Source organism: Stegastes partitus, unplaced genomic scaffold, assembly GCF_000690725.1.
Source record: "Stegastes partitus isolate 25-593 unplaced genomic scaffold, Stegastes_partitus-1.0.2 Scaffold1089, whole genome shotgun sequence".
NCBI classification, from domain to species: Eukaryota; Metazoa; Chordata; class Actinopteri; family Pomacentridae; genus Stegastes; species Stegastes partitus.
In genome coordinates this window covers 26049-47040 of record NW_007578820.1, presented here as the reverse complement: position 1 = coordinate 47040, position 20992 = coordinate 26049, and the positions used below count along the sequence as shown (strand labels likewise).

Below are 20992 nucleotides of genomic sequence, written 5' to 3'. Positions count from 1 at the left end.
GGTGGAGGAGGAAGAGGAGGACACATGGAGAAGGAAGAGGAGGACAGGTGGAGGAGGAAGAGGAGGACACATGGAGAAGGAAGAGGAGGACAGGTGGAGGAGGAAGAGGAGGACGGGTGGAGGAGGAAGAGGAGGACGGGTGGAGGAGGAAGAGGAGGACGGGTGGAGGAGGAAGAGGAGGACGGGTGGAGGAGGAAGAGGAGGACGAGTGGAGGAGGAAGAGGAGGACGGGTGGAGGAGCTTCAGAGGTTCAGGGTTGGAGTAAAGAGTAGAGGTGGGCTGGAAGAACCTGAGGCAGATTGTTGAAGATGGAGGATGAGGAGGAGTCAGAGGGAAAGAGAGAAACAGGTGATCATCTGCCTCCTGCTGGTAACCAACATGAACTATTCATAACTAGCATCAGTTAGCATAACAAACGCTGCTGTCGTTAACTAGCAATAACTAACATGAAACATAATTAACTAGCAATAACTGACATTAACCAGAATTAACTAGCAATAACTAACATTAAACAGAATTAACTAGCAATAACTAGCAGTAACTAACAATCAAGGGCTCTTGGGAACAGGCAGGCAAAAGGGCATCCAGGGGTCCCTGTGATTGTTTGGCTTAACCAGTAGCTAGTTAACCAGGTAACCAGTCACTCTGGGAGCCTGGTCCATGCAGTGACCTGTTGGTTCCTCAGTTCTGTTCTTATCTGGTAATAAGATAAACACCTTATCTGGTCAAGGACAGAAACATTCATCCTGTTAGTTAGTTAAAGGCTTAGCTAGCCTTAGTTAGCCTTAGTTAGGCTTAGTTAGCCTTAGTTAAGCTTAGTTAGCCTTAGCTAGGCTTAGTTAGCCTTAGTTAGCCTTAGTTAAGCTTAGTTAGCCTTAGCTAGGCTTAGTTAGCCTTAGTTAGCCTTAGTTAGGGTTGCTTAAAGTAACCATTCCTCCTTTGTATTGAACCCGGTGCTGGTTCTGGCTCAGAGTCGGTCCGACTCCCGAACCTTCTGATACCCGGATGGTTTTCTGTGGGTCATGTGACTGATGTTTGAACATCAGCAGGGTCCAGACTGGAGTCCGGAGCTGCTGCCGGTGGAAGTGGACCACCAACCGGCTCAGAGCTGAAACATGACGAGCATGAAAGCTGGAAGGCTTTGATGCTTCAGCGCTGATCTGAGCGTTCTCTCATGTTCAGGACGCTTTGACGGGACCTCCTGTTCTCTGTTTGATGTGTTCAGACGCTATCCGTCGGACTGGGAAGGCGTTTGATGTCAGACATGATGTAAGACGACAGCAACACCGACGCCGAGGACGAGACGCTGAACTGAGTCTGAAAGCTCATTAAAAAAGCTGTGAATCCGTCAATAGTTTGTTTCAGGAACCTAAAAACAACAAATGTTGGATGTCTTCACTGGAATTATCGTAGTTTCACCGTGTTGTTGGTCATATATGTGACTGTGACCATAATCAGGCTGAAACTAAAATGATTTGAAACGTGGACGATGTTTTGGTGAATCCATCGGCTGTTTAAGGGTCGTCTCCCGTCACAGAGGAGTAAAGGAACCAGAAAATATTCACATTGAAGAATCTGCAGAATTCAGACTTTATTTAGAAATGAGTCGACCTGATGAACGGATGAATGGTTGTCTCTCTTGTGAATAAACGGTAATGTTCTCACAATGTTCTAACCCTAACAGTGTCTCTGGGCCACATTTTGGGTCATGTCTGTTTTCATAATTGGAGCTGTTGCAGTCTGCAGCCAGCGTTTCTAGTTTACTGTATCTGTTCTGCAAGAACCCTGAAATCCTGCTGTGCTGCTGTAGAACGCACATGGACGTCATGATGGACCGAATTAGACGTGAGGAGCAGTTTGGCATCGCGTCACTTGGCTCTGCAGCGCTGCACAGATGGAGCCAGCAAACAAGCTAACATGCTAAAGAGATGAAGGCAGCTCTCATTAGTGCTGCTTCGTTACTTCATTTATTCACCGCTTGACTCTGATGTGATTTGCTGCACAAGTCACAGAAGATTATTTATTGACTTGTTTTATTGATCAGACTTGTAACTCCTTCTGTCCTGACTTTGACAACATATTTTTTTAGAAACCCCTTACAGTCACTGAACTCCAGTGAATGTCCCATTAGATCAGCAGTAGAAAGATGTTCCACCATCAGATGTAGAAAGATGTTCCACCATCAGNTGTAGAAAGATGTTCCACCATCAGATGTAGAAAGATGTTCCACCATCAGATGTAGAAAGATGTTCCACCATCAGCTGTAGAAAGATGTTCCACCATCAGTAGAAAGATGTTCCACCATCAGTAGAAAGATGTTCCACCATCAGTAGAAAGATGTTCCATCATCAGCTGAATGTATCTCCACCAACTGACTCCTCTGGTCTCTGGTTCTGATCCATGCTGCATCTATTCATAGATCCAGTAGGATGGATTCTCCTTCAGTCTCTCTGAGGAAACACTGGCTGCAGTTCACCTGAAGCTCTCTGGATGTTTCCTGTTGGTCTCAGCTGAGTCAGTGGTGGAGGATCAGAACCAGGAGGATGAAGGTTCTGGTTCTACAGAACCAGAACCAGGAGGATGAAGGTTCTGGTTTTACAGGATCCAGATTTTTACAGGCTACATGTAGAATAAAGAGATGTTGATGATGGAGGATTTGTGCAGGTCCCAGATGAGCAGCTGTCTGGCTGTGTGGCTGATGGATGGAGTCATATCAGGAGGACGACTTTCAGTCCTGCTGGCGGGTTTTTGACGTTCAGAGTTTTAATGCAGCTGTTAACTTGGATTTCTGACCATTCATTTTTTAAACATATAAAATGGTGGCCTCACAGCTACAAGGTCCTGGTTTGAGTCTTTCTATGGGAGCCTCCATGGAGCCCGAACCCTCCTGCTGGGTTCTGTGGAGGTTCTCCGGCTTCCTCCCTCCAAAGACACGCTGAGGTTACCTGGTGACTCGAACTGTCTGTAGATGTCAATGTGGGTCTCTGTGATGGACTGGTTACCTGTCCAGGTCAGCTGGGATAGACTCCGCCCCCCCACGCCCTACAGAGGATGAAGGTGTAGAGATGATGGATGGCTGTTGTGGATGTGTCCTAACGTTCTGACACTAACAGATCATCAGAACATGATTCTGTTGATTTTCTTGGAGCTCGACTGAAGCTGAATGAACGGGTCCATCCTCCATTAGGAGGAATCCCCGTCGGTGCTGCTGCTCTCTGCTAAAACACATCTCATCAAACATTCATGAAACCACAGAGCAAATAAAAGCCGCCAGGAGAAGCTCCATCTCCACCATCATCTCACCATCAGGAGGCTGAGACTCTGAGCCTGTAACCCTAACCAGGAGGAGGAAGGTTCTGATTCTGGTTCTGGTGTGCAGTAGCTCAGATCAGAGGTTCGTTCAGAACCAGGAGGAGGAAGGTTCTGGTTCTGGTGTGCAGTAGCTCAGATCAGAGGTTCGTTCAGACGACAGTGAAGCCGGTTTAAAGGAATGACTGGATCCAATTCAACAGTTTGTGACATAAACGGTAACAAGCATCTGTCAACACAACCAGAGCTCACCAGTTAGTTAGGGTTAGGGTTAGTTACTACCTGGACAGACCAGTTGGTTAGGGTTAGTTACTAACTGGTCTAACCAGTTGGTTTTAGGGTTTCGTGTGTCTGACCACTGTCCACAGACGCCTGAACAACGATTCATGAAAACCATTTAAATGTGACAGAATCCTGTTTGGTGTGAAAACATTCACTCTTTTTTACCAGCTTTTATTTCAGCACCAGCTAAACCGGTTAAACCCTCATTGATCCGTTTTATGCTTCAGAATGGGAATAATATTTCTTAGCTGTTAATCAATGAACCCTCTGAACAACAAACAGGCGTTTCTGCTTGTTTTTAGGTTCTGTCTCCTGCTCCTTCACTGGTTCATGTTCCAGCATCAAGTCCTGCAGCTCTGAGGAACCAGAACCACATGAAGGAGGAGACAGAACTCAGACGTCTTCTGTCAGCAGGACTCAGAACCATGGGACCAGAATAAAGAGAAGTGAGTGTGAGCCATTCTGCATTTATGTGCTGATCCAGTTTCAGTCTGTCTGAGGAAACACTGGCTGCAGGTCTGTTGTCAGCACTTTGTTTCCTGTTCTGACGTAATGATCGACAGACTCATCTGGTCTGGACTCAGCTTCCCTGAGCTTGATAAAAGTTGAGTTCCAGCTCAACTCTCTTAAATCCTGGGGACGGTCTGGCGTCCCCCTGGGTCTCCACTTCGCCCTTTGCTGCTCTTCTTTGCCTTAACGTATCTGTCCAGTAGGTGTTTCCAGGATTTCTTCACCCGTTCCTCCTCTTTACCGAGTGTGGTCATGAACTGTCCATCACAGCTGTCACGGGGTCCTCGTGGGAAGAATCATGGATGCCTGTATTTCTGCACTTCTGCCACTACGGGGCTCCTGGTCGCCCACCATGTGTTCACCATGTCTCCGTCCACGTTGTTACAGATGTTCAGAGGTGCACGGTTCTGGTCCTACAGTGTCAGAACCAGGAGGAGGAAGGTTCTGGTCCTACAGGATCAGAACCAGGATGTGATGACTCTTCCTGACATGTTGGACAGGGGCTCCAGGACTGGTGTGACATGTACAATGTGATGGGTTCTTGTGTGTGTCCAGGTCCTGGCTGATAAACGTGGCCTTCAAAGCTTCTGGCAGGTTTCAGGGTTCAGAGGGTGAAAAGAAGCTCGTGTCCAGCGAGTCGAGCACTTCGGCTCCACAAACAGCTTCTGGACCTTCAGTGTGGCTGTGACGTGGGGAAGCCGGGTGTTGTCTGATTGTAGTGAAGACTAGAGAGGACGAAGAGCAACGGTGAAAAGTCCGAGCACAGATTTCCAGAAGTCCTGAAGTCGACCAGGTCCAGAATCCATGACCGTGTTGAAACATTGAAAGTGGAAGATGAGGAAACCGTCGCCTGATCGGAGGACCAGGAATCGACTCAGAGTGACAGTCAGACCGACGACATCTCGTCAGACACAACCTGCAGTTCCAGAGTGAAGCAGCTCAGCAGCCTGTTGAGAAGCTTCGGAAAATGAAGACATCTTCAGGACTGAGTCAGTAGAACCAGAGTCGTCGTTCCCCTTCTTCTGGTCACGGTTGTGTCTTTGCTCTTCTTCAGGCTCCACTAGACTGGATGATGCTGTAGTTACAAACATCTGACTGAACAGCTGTTAGACTCAGCAGAGTTTAAAGTGACCGTTCACTGTTCTTCTAGCAAAGTCAACCAGCTAGTTCCCAACAGACCCACAGGAACCACAGGGACCCAGAGGGACCACAGAGACCAGAGTCCACCCACATCAGTCTGTTACTGGTTTAACCTGACGACTGACAGCAGAAGAATTGTTTCTCTCTGAGCTCAGTGTTTGTGTTTAGGAGCTCCAGTCACATGTTGACTGCTCTGGAGGAGGCCGATGGAAGATCTCCTGCATTCTGTGGAACCGCATCACATCCTTTGGCTCTCAGTCCAGCTGATGGGAGTCTGAACACAACAGAACCAGAGACCATGAGTTTAATCATGGATGATCTCTGAACACCAGGACCAGAGTCTGAAGAGACAAAGTCAATCAAATGATTAAAAATAAGGATGGTTCTGGTAGGTTCTGGAGGTTAAAAAAAAAAAAAAAAGGTCCTTCCATCGTCTAGAACTGGTTCTGACCAACCACCATCACACATGCTGGTATGAGCCTGGAAAGTTTACCCAGAATGCACTTTGTAAAGTTTCCTCTGGTGACTGATCAGAACCAGAACCACATCCAGGGTACCAATGATTGCTTCTGTGACTCTGTGTCATAGACATTAAACTGGTACCACCATGATCCATCCCATAATACTGATGCTACCAGCTGCTGACAGAGGACATGAACAGAACCAGGTCCAGTGTTCAGACTGAGACACCTGGATGGATGTAGAACTGATCTGGTGTCAGTTTCTACCAGAACCCAGATGTGTTCTTCCTCCTAAATGTCATGTGTCTATCTGCTGTTCTGATGAAGTTCTGAGGCTCAGAAATGATGGAAAAAGTCCATTAAGGTGATCAATCTGGACCCTCCTCTGTGGACTTCAAGAACCTGGACCTCTGGAACATTCACAGTCTGAAGGTGGAACTCTGGTCAGTAGATAAAGGTTCTGCAGATACAGAACCAGATGTTCTGAGGACTGATTGGTTTTAACAGAATGAAGGAAACTAAACCAGACAGATGTTCTCTGGTGGATATTTGTTCTGATGATGACCTGAAGTGGTGGACGTCTCTGGGTCTACGTGTTCCATGTGCGGTTCTGATGTGACTCTGAGCGTTTCCTGGATGCTGTTTCTAAGCTGCAGCTCTTTCCAGTCGTTGTGGTTTCAGCTCTTTCGATCGTGTGGCGCTGCAGAATAATGGCTCCGTATCGGACCTGCATGAGGATCAGCAGTCATGTCTGGCTGCACATCGGCTGATAGGGTTCGGGTTGATCGGCTGGATGAGAATCACGGCGTGAAGCTGCTGAAGGCAGATTGATACGGTTTCAGTATGTGCTGGCCCGGTGTCAACAGAACTCACAGGTCACTGTGGAGCACTGACATGCACATTTAGTTACGTTCTGAATATCTGTAAACACTCGTGAAATGTTTGTACATTCAGAAAAATTAACTGTTCAAATACAAATGTTTTAATATAGTTTATACTTTCTTGTTTTTTTTCTTTTTTTCACAAATTAATCAGAATTTCTAAATGTTTTCTTCGTGTATTGTTTTGTGACATTTGAAAAAAGGAAACAACATAAAACAACGTGAACTTCACATGAAGACGACGTTAATTAGCGTCAATGTTTTCCAGTGAAGCTGATCTGGTCGGACGTGTTCGTTCAGTCTGAGGCTGCTCACAGCTCCAGCATCATGGACAAATCAGAGCTGTTCGGATTTGTGTTGACATCACAGAGCTCACTCAGTTCTGCTTCACTTTTGTTGAGCTTCTTCCTTCTGATGCTCACATCTGCAGCTGAACACAGAATCTCCTGGAGGCTGAACATGAGTTAAACTCAACCAGAACTCTCCCTGAACATCTGCTGAGCTACAGCTGCTGCAGTTTACTGATGCTCCCTGAACGCCTCACAGTCACCAGTAGACGCTATTCTGGGACAGCTAGCATGCTAGCAGTTCATGATAAACCCCATTCAGCTGATCTCACTCCAGACTGTGGTTCAGAACCAACCCACAGAACAGTGGCCATGGCTTGGTTCTGACCCGTCTGCCCTCTAAAAGCTTCCTGTCCCTGCTCCACTGATCTACAACAACAGCCCAAAAACATCATGAAGAACAAAACACAGCGACAGGCTGGAGTCCTGCTACCTTTAAAACAAACACCTCCAACCACAGCATTGGTCAGCAGAAACAGAACGACAACAAAGACATGAGTGGTTCCATCACAAGATCCACCAGGATCACCCTAACCCTAACCCAGAAGATCCACCAGGATCACCCTGACACAGAAGATCCACCAGGATCACCCGAACCCTGACCCAGAAGATCCACCAGGATCACCATAACCCAGAAGATCCACCAGGATCACCCTAACCCCAACCCAGAAGATCCACCAGGATCACCCTAACCCCAACCCAGAAGATCCACCAGGATAACCCGAACACTGACCCAAAAGATCCACCAGGATCACCCGAACCTTCCTCCTCCTGGTTCTGACCCTGTAGAAGCAGAACCTTCCTCCTCCTGATTCTGATCCTGTAGAAGCAGAACCTTCCTCTTGGTTCTGACCCTGTAGCACCAGAACCTTCCTCCTCCTGGTTCTGATCCTGTAGAAGCAGAACCTTCCTCATGGTTCTGACCCTTTAGAACCAGAGCCTTCCTCCTCCTGGTTCTGACCCTGTAGAACCAGAACCTTCGTCCTCCTGATTCTAGTCCTGTCGAACCAGAACCTTCCTCGTCCTGGTTCTGACCCTGTAGCACCAGAACCTTCCTCACAGAGACTGAGAGGAGAATCCGACCTACTGGATTAGTAAACAGGATGTGGAGATGATGGTTCAGTGCTGTAACATCTATAACACTCAGAACAGAAGCCATGGAAGAGGTATTCCTCTTCTCTCTGGTCTCCATGGTTCTGAGTTCTGCTGACAGAAGACGTCTCCGAGTTCTGTCTCCTCCTTCATGTGGTTCTGGTTCCACAGAGCTGCAGGACTTTAGTGAAACATGGGGACGGGCTAAAGGACTGATCCACAGTGACACACTGAATAAAGAAAATCAAAGCTGGAGGAATACGAGGACATAAAATGATGTTCCTGCTCTCGTGAGACCTCTGATAGCTGAGTTCTGGACATGTTGATGTTCACCAGTAGACCAGTGGACCAGGCTGCTGGAGCTGACCATGTGTCTGTGTTGTGGCAGCTTCCTCAGAATATTTACTGTGATGCAGCAACAGCATAGGTGTGCTTTGTTGGTGTTGTCGGCCTTTGCTTTGCAACAGCTGCTTCCTGTGATGTTGGCGTGACGTGTCGGTCGTTCAGACTCGAGCTGCTGGTGTAGAATGTGTGGGGACAAGCTGAGCTCATTGTTTGTGCTCTGTTCATCCAGTGGAGGCTGAAAATGCAAAGACTGTGGCTGCACACATCCATGCACGCTTCACTCCAGTGTTGTGCACCAACATGAGCAGTGACACAAGAAGAAGGCAGAAGACGGTCAGATACAGTTTATTAACAGACAGTGAGTGCAGTGAATACAGTGAAGACAATAAACAGAAACCTGGCCGTCCGTCTGTCCGTCCGTCACGCTGCAGACCCACCAAACAAACCTTCTCTCTGTGGCCATTGATCAAACTTTTACAGAAAGTTCCTCCGAGCGAACTCTCTTCTTGGCAGCATGAATAATTTCAGCTGCTGCTTGGGAGGTGTTTTATTTATTTATCCGTCTCTCTATTGTTGTTTCTGCTCCTCCTGCTCTGACGGATGATGACTGAGCTCCAGCAGGAGGTTCCTTTAAAACAGCTGCTATTTTTACTCGCTGAAAGCTTTTCTTGTGTAGAACGCCTCACATGGTGACAGAACGACACTCGAATCAACAGAAAGAATAGCTACAAAAGATCTGTTCTATCGACATCGAGACCAGAACACTCAGAGAAATAAAGGCGCTAACTGGAACCAATAAGTCTTTTCACAGTGATGCCATAGAAGAACCGTGTTTACTTCAGAGATTTCGTAAAGAGCAGCTGGACTTCAACCTAGAGGACACCTCAAGAACCAACAAGAGAAGTCTGGTTGTTTTTTACCTGTTAAAGAACCACATAGGATGTGAAGAACCATCCCCTGCCAGAAAAGGTTTTTTCACTCGTTTCAAGAACTAAAGAGCTTCTGAAGTTCTGAACAATTGTTTGTAGTTCCACAAAGAACCTTTAGCAAGAAATCCATTAGAGAACAGGTTATTTGGATAGCTCAAAGAACCATCCAAAACAGTTCCCTTTGGTGCTTTATACAACCAGGACCTTTAAGGAACCCAGTTCCAAACAGTTCTTTGTGGACCCACCTGTTTCTGTTCTGACAACAGGATTAGATTTAAGTAAGAATTTCTTGGTTCCTTCCAGTAGAACACATTTAATATTTTGGATTCTGTACCATTGGTCACAGAGAATAACATGTTCTAAGATGGCAGTTCGGGATGAACATTTCTCTGATTTCTGATGTTTTCTAGAACAAATGATTCATCCAGAATAAAACTGTTTAGCTGCAGCTCTGATTTCATGCTCTAACCTGCTGCTAAACCAAAGAATAGACATGAAGAACCTATAAAGAACCACATAATGAAGAACCATCCTCTAAATACAGATGCTCTTCAGTTGGTGATTGAAGAACCAGAGAGCTTTCTGAAGAACCTTGTAAGAACCAATATGTTTACGAGAGAAGGCATCTGGAGCTAATGTTTATTAAAGGTACAATATTAAAGGGATCAGTTCATGCTGAGGTCTTGGTCCTTTAGATGAGTTTAACTGGTTTAACTGGCCCTGGCCCGGCCCCACCCCCAGCCCCGCCCCGTCAGTCTGAGTCCCGTCACAGTGGTGGTTCTTGGGTCAGTGTTCAGACCTGCGCAAACAATAACTCATTTGGTTAACATTATTGAACATCTTAGAATTGCACTTGGACAGATGAGTTCGAGTGAAGCTGGTTACTGTTCTGCTCAGGTCAGTGCTGGGGGTGGAGGTGGGGGGTGGAGGTGGGGGGTGGAGGTGGGGGGTGGGGGGTGTAGTGACAGTCTGAGTCTGTTGCTATGGCAACATGATGGGCGTGTCTGAGACGACGGACATGATGGAGTCCGTCTCAGTGGCTCGGTGGAGTCGCGGCTGCTGCTCGGCACCGATCAGTAAACTGGACACTGTTAGCCCCGACCCCTGCCCCACCCTCAGTCTGCCATTCTGCTGCTCGCTGATTGGCTCCAGAAAGACCACATGTTTGTTGGTACTGACCTTGCGGCCCGGGCCCTCGGTAGTTGCTGGCGGAGTTGGGGTGAGGATGGAGGACTGGGCACTGCCCGGCCCAGCCTCGTTCCCCGGCGTCGATGTGGCGGCGGCCGGGGGGTGGGCCTTGGGGCAAGGGGGGCAGTGGCAGGGCGTCAGGTACAGGTACATGAGGACCAGCACTAGGCTCACCACGCAGCCCAGCAGGGTGGTGAATCCGGTGTTGAAAGGCTCATGGCCGTCGCCGTCGTGATGCAGCACCACGGTCACGTTCACCTCCCAGGTCTCGTTCTGCTGCCGCTGCTGGTCCAGGGCCATGCACCAGTAGATCCCAGAGTCCTGCTCGCGCGCCGCCACGATCTCCAGGCTGCCGTTGGCGAACATCTTCAGAGATCCGTTGTTCCCCGGCGGCACCACGTACTCCCAGTTAGGCGCCACCCAGAGGAAGGTGACGCTGCGGCCGGACAGCGAGGTGACGCAGTGCAGCAGCAACGCCTTCCCCGCCTTCACGGACACGCTGCTCTGCTGCTCCTTCAGGGGCTCCTTCAGCGCCGTCAGGTTGCATTTTTCAAAGTAGCGCCCAGACTGGAAGAAGCGCAAAGTTCCTCTCTGCAGTCCGTAAACCAGACAGATGTGCTCCTGCTGGAAGAACTTGACAGAGTTGAAGCCCCTCTGCTCCCAGAACCTGAACAGGCCATACATGGAGCACTCACACACCAGGGAGTTGTTGTGCAGGTACAGGCCCTCCTGCACCGCTAGGGGCAGGTTGGAGATGTCCTCCAGGGGCAGCTTGGGCAGGCGGTTGGACGACAGATCCAGTGTGGACAGGTGAGGATGGCTGTGCTTCTGGATGGAGAAGAAGGGGAAGTCGGTGAGGCGGTTGTGACTGAGGTAGGCCTTGCGGAGGTTTGTCAGCCCGGCAAGAGCTCTGCTCTCCACGTGCACGATCCGGTTGTTGAACAGCAGCAGCTCCTCCAATCCGGGCAGCTCCTGGAAGTAGTGCTGCTCCAGAACACGCAGCTGATTGGACGACAGGTCCAGGTGCCGCAGCAGAGTCCCGGAGGAGTTCCTGAACGCCCCCGAGCGGATGGTGTTCAGCTGGTTGTGCGCTAAGCGTAGCGTCTCCAGCCGATTCAGTCCAGTGAAGCTGCCGGCCTCCAGCTGCACCATCCGGTTGTGGCTGAGATCCAGAGTGACGGCGAAGATGGGCATTTCTGCCGGTACCTGCTGCAGGCCCAGGGCGGTGCAGCTGAGGATGTCGGCGGCGCACAAGCATCCGGCCTGTGGCGGGCAGCTGTCGGCCCAGACGGGGCTCAGCCACAGACACACTAACATCACAACAACATGACACCACAACGGCGCCGCGATGCCCTGCAGAGAGTCTCCAGCATGCAGCATGATCCCAACTCGTTCTTACTGTCAGTCAGCACTTTGTTCACATCCTTCAATCTCTGTGCTCCGTCTCACATGATGCAGCAGCCTTCCTCCTGCAGCTTCTCTGCATTTCTTCTCTGCTTCTGTTCCTCCACAGGTGTAAATGTTTGGATCCTTCACTCTGAGTCTGCCATCGTTCAGGACAGAAGCCTCATCTGATTAGTTGTGTTTAGGCTGCAGGGCACAAACATACTGTCACTGTGATGCATGATCGCTCCGTTCGTTTATGCTTCCAGCGCCGCTCTGATGGTTTATGTGGTCTGACCCGGTTAATGTGGAATGAGGCGGCTGCGTCTGCATCCACCTGCCAGCACAGCTGCCATCTGAACAGGAAACAAGAGGGGAGAGGTGCCGGAGTTAAAGCCTGTCCAGGTGTGCTGCAGTAAACAAGTCCTGTCCTTCAGTAGGAAGCAGCTGCTCAGCCTCACACACAGCCAGGAAAGGTCAGGACGGAAATATTCAGGTTGCAAAATAATGAAGGAAAAAAGTGTGTGAAACAACACTTTCAGAGTCATCCGGCTGTTTGCACAAGTGGAGTAAAAGAAGTGGTTCTATAGGAGAACAGCCTGAGGAACAGAACCCAGCAGACCCTCTCACCTTCTGCCTCCACGTCCTCCGACCTGCTGCTCTGTACCGCTGACAGTTAATCAGCAGTCGTGTTAATTAGTAGGTCCACAGTCAACTTCCGTTTCTGCAAACAAATGGTCAAGTTTCCGTCTTCGCTCTGTGTCTCCTCGGCTGACGGAGGACTTTCATCTCGTGCAGCATCTCTTTCTCTTCTTCTGAATCCCAGCTGAGCTCAGATTCTGTCAGCAGCCGTCCACTCGGGTCGAGCTCTGGATGATGTGCAGCTGCTCTGCTGTTTGGTGGAAGACGAGGAGCAGCACAGAGATGCTGCTGCTGCTCTGCTGTGTGCAGCTCTGAGCTGCTGCTCTGCTGTGTGCAGCTCCACCTCTCCGTCTCTGGATGAACCTCCTCCCCCTCAGCATCCTCCGCCCAGCGACCCTCCTCTCTGCTGCTTCTATTTCTGCTTCACTCTTTGTTGTGTTCAGCTCAGCTCTCTCTCGTACTATCTGAGACGCTGCCACAGGAGAGAAGCTGCTGCTGTTTGATGTAAATCTAACTGGTCGTGTGTAGCGCTCACTTCACACCGCGTTGTACGTCCTACATATAAAAGCATTCTATTCTATTCTATTCTATTCTATTCTATTCTATTCTATTCTATTCTATTCTGTTCTATCTATTCTATTCTATGTTCTATTCTATTCTATTCTATTCTATTCTATTCTATCTGTTCTATTCTATTCTATCTGTTCTGTTCTATTCTATTCTTTTCTATTCTACGTCTGCAGTCTGAGCTTCAGCACATTCAGTCTGAAATCAAACCTGGTCGTTCACCAGCGCCTGAGCTTCACATTAGATTCACTCATTCAGTCTACACTTTAGAATGCTGATGACTAACTGGTTCTGGTTCTACAGGGTCAGAACCAGGTGGAGCTTCTGGTTCTACAGGATCAGAACCAAGAGGAAGGTTGTGGTTCTACAGGTTCAGAACCAGGAGGAGGAGGTCCTGGTTCTACAGGGTCAGAACCAGGAGGAAGCTAGAATAAGGAGATGTTTGGAGTCATGCTGCAGCATCAAGCTGTTAAACCCGTCTGTCTGGTCCAGTTAGCTACCTGAGGCTAACGATGCTATGGTGGCGCACACATTAAGAGTTAGAGACAGGGTTAGGGTTTGAGGATGCAGATTCAGGGTTCGGGTTCTTCACTGTAGTCGGACTTGTCGACAGTCGTTTAATGATTACAGTGAATGAAGACTGGTGATTGTTTCTTTGCTGGCTAATGAGGACATCTTTAACCAGGGACACATTTATTATAACCCCTTTATTATAATACAACCCTTTAGTTTCCATCATGAGCTCTGCTTGGAGGTCCTGAACCTCCTCAGAGTCTCTGTCATGGTCCTGTTACTGCTAAACTCCCACAATGCTCTCTGCTGCCACCAGGAGCTGTAGTCTGTAGACGCCTCCTCTGGTCCCCACAGGATTAAACAGTGAGAGGCTCCCCTTGGTGGAACAACCCGGTACTGCAGCTGGTCTACGATACGTTTACTGACATCATGACCTTCTGCTTTTTCAGCTAATATATTTTTAAATGATTGAATAATTAACTGTAATTAATAGAATAATTATTAACATCAGTGCAGTGAACATTTAGGTCAGTGGTTAATAGCAGTTTGATCGGCATGTGGAAAATAAACTCTGAATGGATTATTGATCGTTAACGTAGCCGGTGAAGGATGCTGTTCTGGACGGTTCCATGGTAACGTCCACATTTAACTGGGAGATGTTAAACTGGTTTTAGACTGGAGTTAGATTAGTGTTTGGCTGGATTTTCAACCAGTTTAGACTGGTTTAGGATTGGTTTTAAACTAGGTTTAGACTTCTTTTTAGACTGGAGTTAGACTAGCGATAGGATGGATTTTGATCTGGTTTAGACTGGTTTAGGAACTGCTTTTGGACTGGGTCGGCCCAGTGTTAGACTAGTTTAGGGCTGCTCTTGGACTGGGGTTGGCCCAGTGTTAGACTGGTTTCAGACTGGACCAGTAAACCCGTCACATTACCAACTAATGTGGACCAAGATCAGCTCAGACCAGGTTTTTGCTCAGACTGTTCTGACTGCTCTTTTCTCCGTGTCTTTGATTCCTCTGCAGACCTGGACCTGGAGAACATGTTAGTTCTGATCCGTGCTTGTGTTCTCTGTGAGCTCACAGCAAACATCAGCTGCTGCGTCCTTCAGTGATCAGCTCATTGTTTGTTTTCATCTGACGTCTGAATGTAATTTCATCCAAAAGCAAACATTGTTCAGCTGCCTCTCCTGACTGTCTTCAGCCATGAGCTTCATGACTGAAGGAAAAACCCTGGAACCCTCTAACACCATGTTTCTGTCTCCTGCTCCTTCACTGAGGTTCATGTTTCAGCATCAAGTCCTGCAGCTCTGAGGAACCAGAACCACATGAAGGAGAAGACAGAACTCAGAGACGTCTGCTGTCAGCAGAACTCAGTCAGAACCATGGAGACCAGAGAGGAGAGGACTACCTCCTTCATGGCTTCTGTTCTGTACATTACAGACGTTACCAGAACTGAACCATCGTCTCCACGTCCTGTAGATATTTAACCATTTGTAGTTTTGGTTGGTCTCCTCTCTGCCGGCTTCAGACCTTCACCTCCTTCGTCGTCTTCTTTGCTGTGACAGATTCACCATCATGTGTTTGTTCAGATCATATTTCTGTTTGTTCTGAAGGTCGAACATCGTCGCCACAGAGCAGGAACAGCAGCAGGCAGGTCTCAGTCGCTCCAGTTCCCCTCATTTGTATAAACGTGTGAAAGGCCTCGTTTGCATGATTATTGCTTCTGACCTTTCTGTGACCTTTGAGTCTTCAGCAGCAGACGTTAGCTACAGATGAGACTGGTTGTTTCATGACTCTTTATCTCCACCTACGTGTTTTTAGTCCACGGCGATGCTGCTGGTTTATAGAAACTCTGTGCAGCTCAGGCTGAACGAAGGAAGGAAGCATCTCATCCCTGTTTCACATGATTTAGACTCGTCCTCTGACCAAGAGCTGCATGGGAACCCGAAAGACAGGGAAAGAAGAAAGAAATACCTGAACGCCTCACAGGCACCAGTAGACGCTGTAGTTTCCAGATGTTCCCTGAACGCCTCACTAGTCTCCATCAGTTGGTACAGCAGCTCAGAGACCAATCATTAGTCTGGACAGAGGTGTGATGTCACATTTACCTGAAACCAGGTGAGTTTATCACCTGGTCACACAAACAGAAGATGTTCAGTCAAACTGTGGAGCCTCACAGGGGCCCCGAACCCCAGTTTGAACCTCTGTCATTTATATTTTAGTCGAACCTCAATATTTCTACGGAAGAGTGATGTTGGTGTGTGTGTGTGTGTGTGTGTGTGTGTCTGCATGCTGTGTTATTGGTCTGTGTGTAGTTTGTGTGTTGGATTGTGTTTATGTTTTGGTCACAGTTTGTTCCATCCTGATGTGAGGTTGAGGGGATGAAACACACACACACACACACACACACTAATCAATAAGTGATCCTGATTCTAGCAGCTTCTCTGTCAGTTGTATGAACCAACCGATCAGTGAAGTGAATGGTTCATCATCAGGACACGTCAGAGAGAAAAAACTGCAAGAACTGAAACAAATCGATCAGGAAGAAAGAAGGTCTGATTGGTGAATGTTCCTCAGATTTTCTGTGTTGGTGTTTGATGAAGCTTCAGCACCAAGCAGCAGCTGCTGGGATCAGCGGTAAATGTTCTTTTCTCTCTCGTTCAGTCTGAACGCTTTGGCCTTTTGCTGCCTGATAATTAAAGAGGAAACACGATGAACGCAGTCGGTGACATTTTCCAGTTGAAGCGCAGTCACTCACAAAGTTCTTCTTCGCCTTCATTTCTGTTCATACAACTTCAGTGACGTCCGTCACAGGAGCTTCTGGACGTGAACGTCAGTGCTGCTGCAGTGGAAGGTCAAAGGAATGACACGAGTCGGTTCCTCTGGTTCATTCTGTGCAGAACACTGACGATGATCAGTCAGAACAAGCTGCTGAGCAGCAGAAGGAACATGGAAACGATGTAGATGTACTTTAGTCCAGTGAGGATGAGCAGCTCCCAGAGGAGGTGTTGGTATGAGACAGAGGAGGGATTCCCGTTAGTCATAATGAGAGGAAGCAGAGAGCGAGTGGGCTGTGGTGGAAACCCTCACTATGAAAGATTGATGCAGAGGTTGGCTTGAGTGGCGCCGCAGGAAGAGCAGAGGAGGAGTTTTATGAGTGATGGACAGACAGGCCGGCTCCTGAGCATCCTTCTGAAACGGGTTCACCTGAAAAAGTTCTGAAACTGTTCTTCTAAGAACAGACGCCACAGCCATGAAGAGACTCCATCAGAAATATAGCATCACGTGTTCTTTACAGCACATCTCCGTCACGCAGAGAGTCTCAGGACTCACATCTGCTGCCCGTCTTTCTGTAGTTCTGGGAAGTCTTTGCTTCTTCTGGTTTGGACTTTGTTGGGTCATTAATAAAGCTCATGTTCACGTCTCATGTTTCTGCACAACGTCATAGTTTGAATATTTTGAGAAGGACCATTTAAGTTTTTAATATTCACTGCAGATACATAAGGACAGCCGTGGTTTGGTGCTACTCACTGGCTGTGATCACCCGAACCCTGGAGTGGTGCCTTCAGAGGTCTGTCTGGTGTCTGGTGGCTGATGAGGTTGGTTTTGTAGGAACCGTGCAGTGTAACATGATTCTTCTTTCTCCTCTCAGGGTTTCTCGTGCTGCCTCCGTCCTGCTGTCCGACCCCTGTTTCCAGCTTCACTCCATCCAGCACCTTCTGGGGGAGGCAGGAGATTCCTCTGGTTCCTCCGGTTCCTCCAGTTCTTCTGGTTCTTCTGCCGCTGTCGGCGCCCGTCCAGCTGTTGGGTCTTTGGGTTCGTCCGTGGCTCCTCCCATCTCTGCAGCTGGAAACTCGTCAGAGCGAAAACACTTCTCGCTGCACGCATGTGAGTAGAATCGAAGCCTGTCCAGTGAACTCAGGTGGTTTAGCTGCTGCACAGGTTTAAGCAGCAGAACGCTTCAGTGTGTGTTCTGGAAACTCAACAGCAGGTGAAGTGTTTACTGCAGCATCCTGAACGTACACAGACAGAAGTCCTGACAGACTGACGTCTCTGCAGCTCTGTTCACCACAAACATCTCCTCCTCCTTCTGATGCTGCAGTGCTGGTCTGAGCGGATCGATGTGCAGCTTCTCAAAGACTCGCTGCCTCGTGACAGTTTGTAGTTTACAGTGAAGACGTTTAAAGCAGCGATGGAGCAGGTGACTGATTCACTGCATGGTGGGCGAGTGGACGAGCTGAAAGCAGCTTCTGTTTCTGCCTCATCGATTCTCCTCCTGTTTTAAACTGGTGCTGTGACAGGAGCTGTGAATCTGGAGGACTGAACACGTGAAGCTCATCTGACAACTGCTGCATCCTCTGATGTCGCCACAGCCTTCATGCTGCTCCGATGACTTGTGGAGGATTTGGGACAGTTCTGTGTTGATGTGACTCAGACTGAGGATCTGCTGCAGGATCTACCTGCTGAGACGCCTGAACGCATCACACTTATGAAATCGTATTTTAACAGCTTGCATAGACGTGCAGAGCACAAATGTGAACATTTAGTAGATCATCTTTCAAAGTCTTGTTTATTTTTGCTGACAGATTAGAAGCAAAGGGCTGCACTGATATCTTTTTCTATCGCTCCATGAATCTGAAAGTACGACAGAATAAAGGCAACAAGTAAAATGCTGCATGAATCAGGCTGTGAATGAAACCTGAAGCCGTCAGTGCACAACCTGCAGCATATAAACAGGAACAGACCTGGATGATGGATGGACGGAGCAGGAAGGAAAACACGTTGTAATAAAAACCTGCAGACGCTAATAGACCAAGTAAAAACCTGCATTTCTTCCCAACAGTCTCCAGACTGACTCGTGTTTGTAGAGGCTGGTTCCAGCTGGAGTGTGTGACCTGAAAGCTGCTCTTCAGTCCAGTCCACGGTTTCATAACCCGAGCTGACCGCAGACTCTGTTCATGGAGACGCCGCGTATCTGAAGTGCTTCTTATTCGTCTTCTTTGGCTTCAAACCTCAAGTGACTGAGGTTCAGCCTGACCCGGCCTTCATCAGCACAGGGTCACAGATTAAACCACTGCAGCAGGTCTCATGCATCAGAAGTCCATCGTCCAGGTCGCGTGTAGACATGATGTTTCTGGTTGAAATCAGCCTCCATGTGTGTCCTGCTGCTCTGCTGCCAGAGCTCCTCCCTAACCTTCTACCGTTCTGTCGGCTCCACCTGATGTGAACCTCCTACACTGAGTCCACAGAAACCTCACCTGGACTTCAGTGTTGGAGAAGAAGTCACAGGGAGATGGATCTGGAGGAGGACGGAGATGATTGTGTTCAGTTCAGCTGCTTGAACGTTCTCAGGACGTTTCAGCAGAACTCTGAGTTCAGTCTGGAGGATGTTGAAGGAACCAGCAGCAGCTCCTGACCTCCTCCTCCGGTTCTTCCCCTGTTAAACTGGTCTCTAGGTGGTAACCATGGTAACCACAGACCCTCCTCTGGTCACCATGACGATCCTCCACATGAAGCTTGATCATCACTGATGGTCCAGAACCATCTGGACTCTGCTGACTGTTACTGCTGCACAGGTAGAACTCAGAAACATCAGAAACAGTCTCTGAACCTTCTGACTCCACATGACCCTCAGTGAGTCCAGACTCGTTGGGTTTTAACACCAGTTTATCTGTGGAGACATCAGCTCTGCAGACAGAGCTTCTGAAAGTCTTCATCCTGGAGGGAGTTTCCTTAAAGCTGCATCTTCAGTGAGCTGACCAGCGTTGGAGTCTGGAGCACAAGGAGAATGTGAGTGATCTTTAATGCAGGTTTCACTCAAACCACCTCCGTCTGTTCAGTCTTCACTTTAATCTGGACATTTGTGGAGACTCGTGTGTGTCAGTTGAAAACTGTCTGGCTGAATCTCTGAGCACAGAACCTGACAGTTATAGTTCTAATGTCAGAACCTTTTGGATCTGGTGGTGTGTCAGAGCTCACAGATCAGCTTCTTGCTCTCAGAGTGAATCAGCTGGAGGTTTGCTTCTCTGTGTGCTTTGGAAACTGGCCCATTATGTTCTTAATGTGATTTGGAGTTCACTTTCATTTTGTTCGGGGCTGCAGTGGAATCCATCACAGCCTCAGTCTGCTGCTGTCAGACTTCATGGTGCCTTCCTTTGCTGCTGCAGAGATTTACTTTGATTCTGCTGAATCTGAAGGACTCTGTGGCCTCATGGAGTCTCTTCTCAGTGAGAACGTGATGGAGCAGATTCCTTCCTCTGTTTCACTTCTGTGTGTCAGTTGCAGGTTGCCTGAGACAGAGATGCTCACATCCAACTGGTGGCTGCAGGTTCAGGTTGTCCAGGTGTTCTGGTGATCAGTTGGCTGATCTGCTCTCAGCATCTTCAGGTGCTACTTTCACCAGCAGCCTTCCAGGATGAACCCGTTGTTTGTGGAGGAACAGGCTACCTGTAGCAGCTGAAACAGAGAGGTGACGCTGCAGCTCGGTGTACCTGGATTCACCTGGAAACAGCAGTGTTGTGTTGTGACTGATGACACTGTGTGATGTTGCTCTGTTGTGCTGTTTGACATACAGCTGCAGCAGAAGCTGAGGTGTTACCACAGGAGGTGGCCTGGTCGCTGCAGCAACGCAGCAGTTTCCATGACTACCTCGTGTGGCGTCAGTGTGGGATTGGTGTGTTTCCGAGGAGGTCATACTGAACTGATTTCATACAAGAAGACATGACAGTAAACAAAGTGGCGACCAGACTGAGCTGCCACGCAGCGCCACGTCCAACATCAGAGAACTTCTGTCATTCCAGCTTGATCCAGACTCTGAACTGTGATATGATGCTGTTCATCTCTCTGTTAAACAGGCAGAGCTGCAGCCTTTCATGTCCAGTTCTGCTGGAAGGGTTAGGGTTAGAGATGAATCCTGTGAGCGCTGGGCTGAGCGACCTTCTCAGAGTGTGAAGGAGGTTTTCCTGCCGAGGATGATGATCTCTCAGGTTCATTATCAAAGCTGGATCTGTGCCAGCCGCCCATGTTCTGTTCTGATCTGATTAAGACACTTCACACTGTTCCCAGCGTGCACTTAGCAAACTCAATATACAGGCTTTTCTTCATATCTCTGAGGGTGATTCAACCCTCAGATGATCAGTTGGTGTGATCGTAGCACTGCAGCATTTTTAGAAGCGTTTCTGAAATGTTCCCGTCAGTTACAGACATCAGAGTCTGTTTGTCTTCTGGGTTAATCCAGTTCACACTGGCAGATGTCATGCTTCTGTAACTTCTCACGAATCGAGACGTTCAAACCCAAATCAGTCAGACAGTAATCTGTGATCAATGTGTGATCAATCAGACAGTAATCTGTGATCAATCAGACAGTAATCTGTGATCAATCGGACAGTAATCTGTGATCAATC

At 48.4% G+C, this 20992-nt stretch overlaps 2 protein-coding genes across 2 annotated transcripts in view; one reads left to right on the top strand and one right to left on the bottom strand.

Annotated features, from left to right (window-relative positions):
- Nucleotides 1-20992, top strand: part of rnf123 (ring finger protein 123) — a 93617-nt gene that overhangs the window by 54866 nt on the left and 17759 nt on the right. Inside the window, exon 36 of the mRNA XM_008295946.1 lies at nucleotides 17242-17477. Coding sequence (XP_008294168.1) covers nucleotides 17242-17477 — 236 coding nt within the window. The remainder of the gene's footprint in view (nucleotides 1-17241; nucleotides 17478-20992) is intronic.
- Nucleotides 10278-11819, bottom strand: amigo3 (adhesion molecule with Ig-like domain 3). Its single transcript, XM_008295939.1, has one exon. It carries the CDS (start codon nucleotides 11799-11801, stop codon nucleotides 10278-10280), a length of 1524 nt encoding a protein of 507 aa, XP_008294161.1. The 5' UTR covers nucleotides 11802-11819.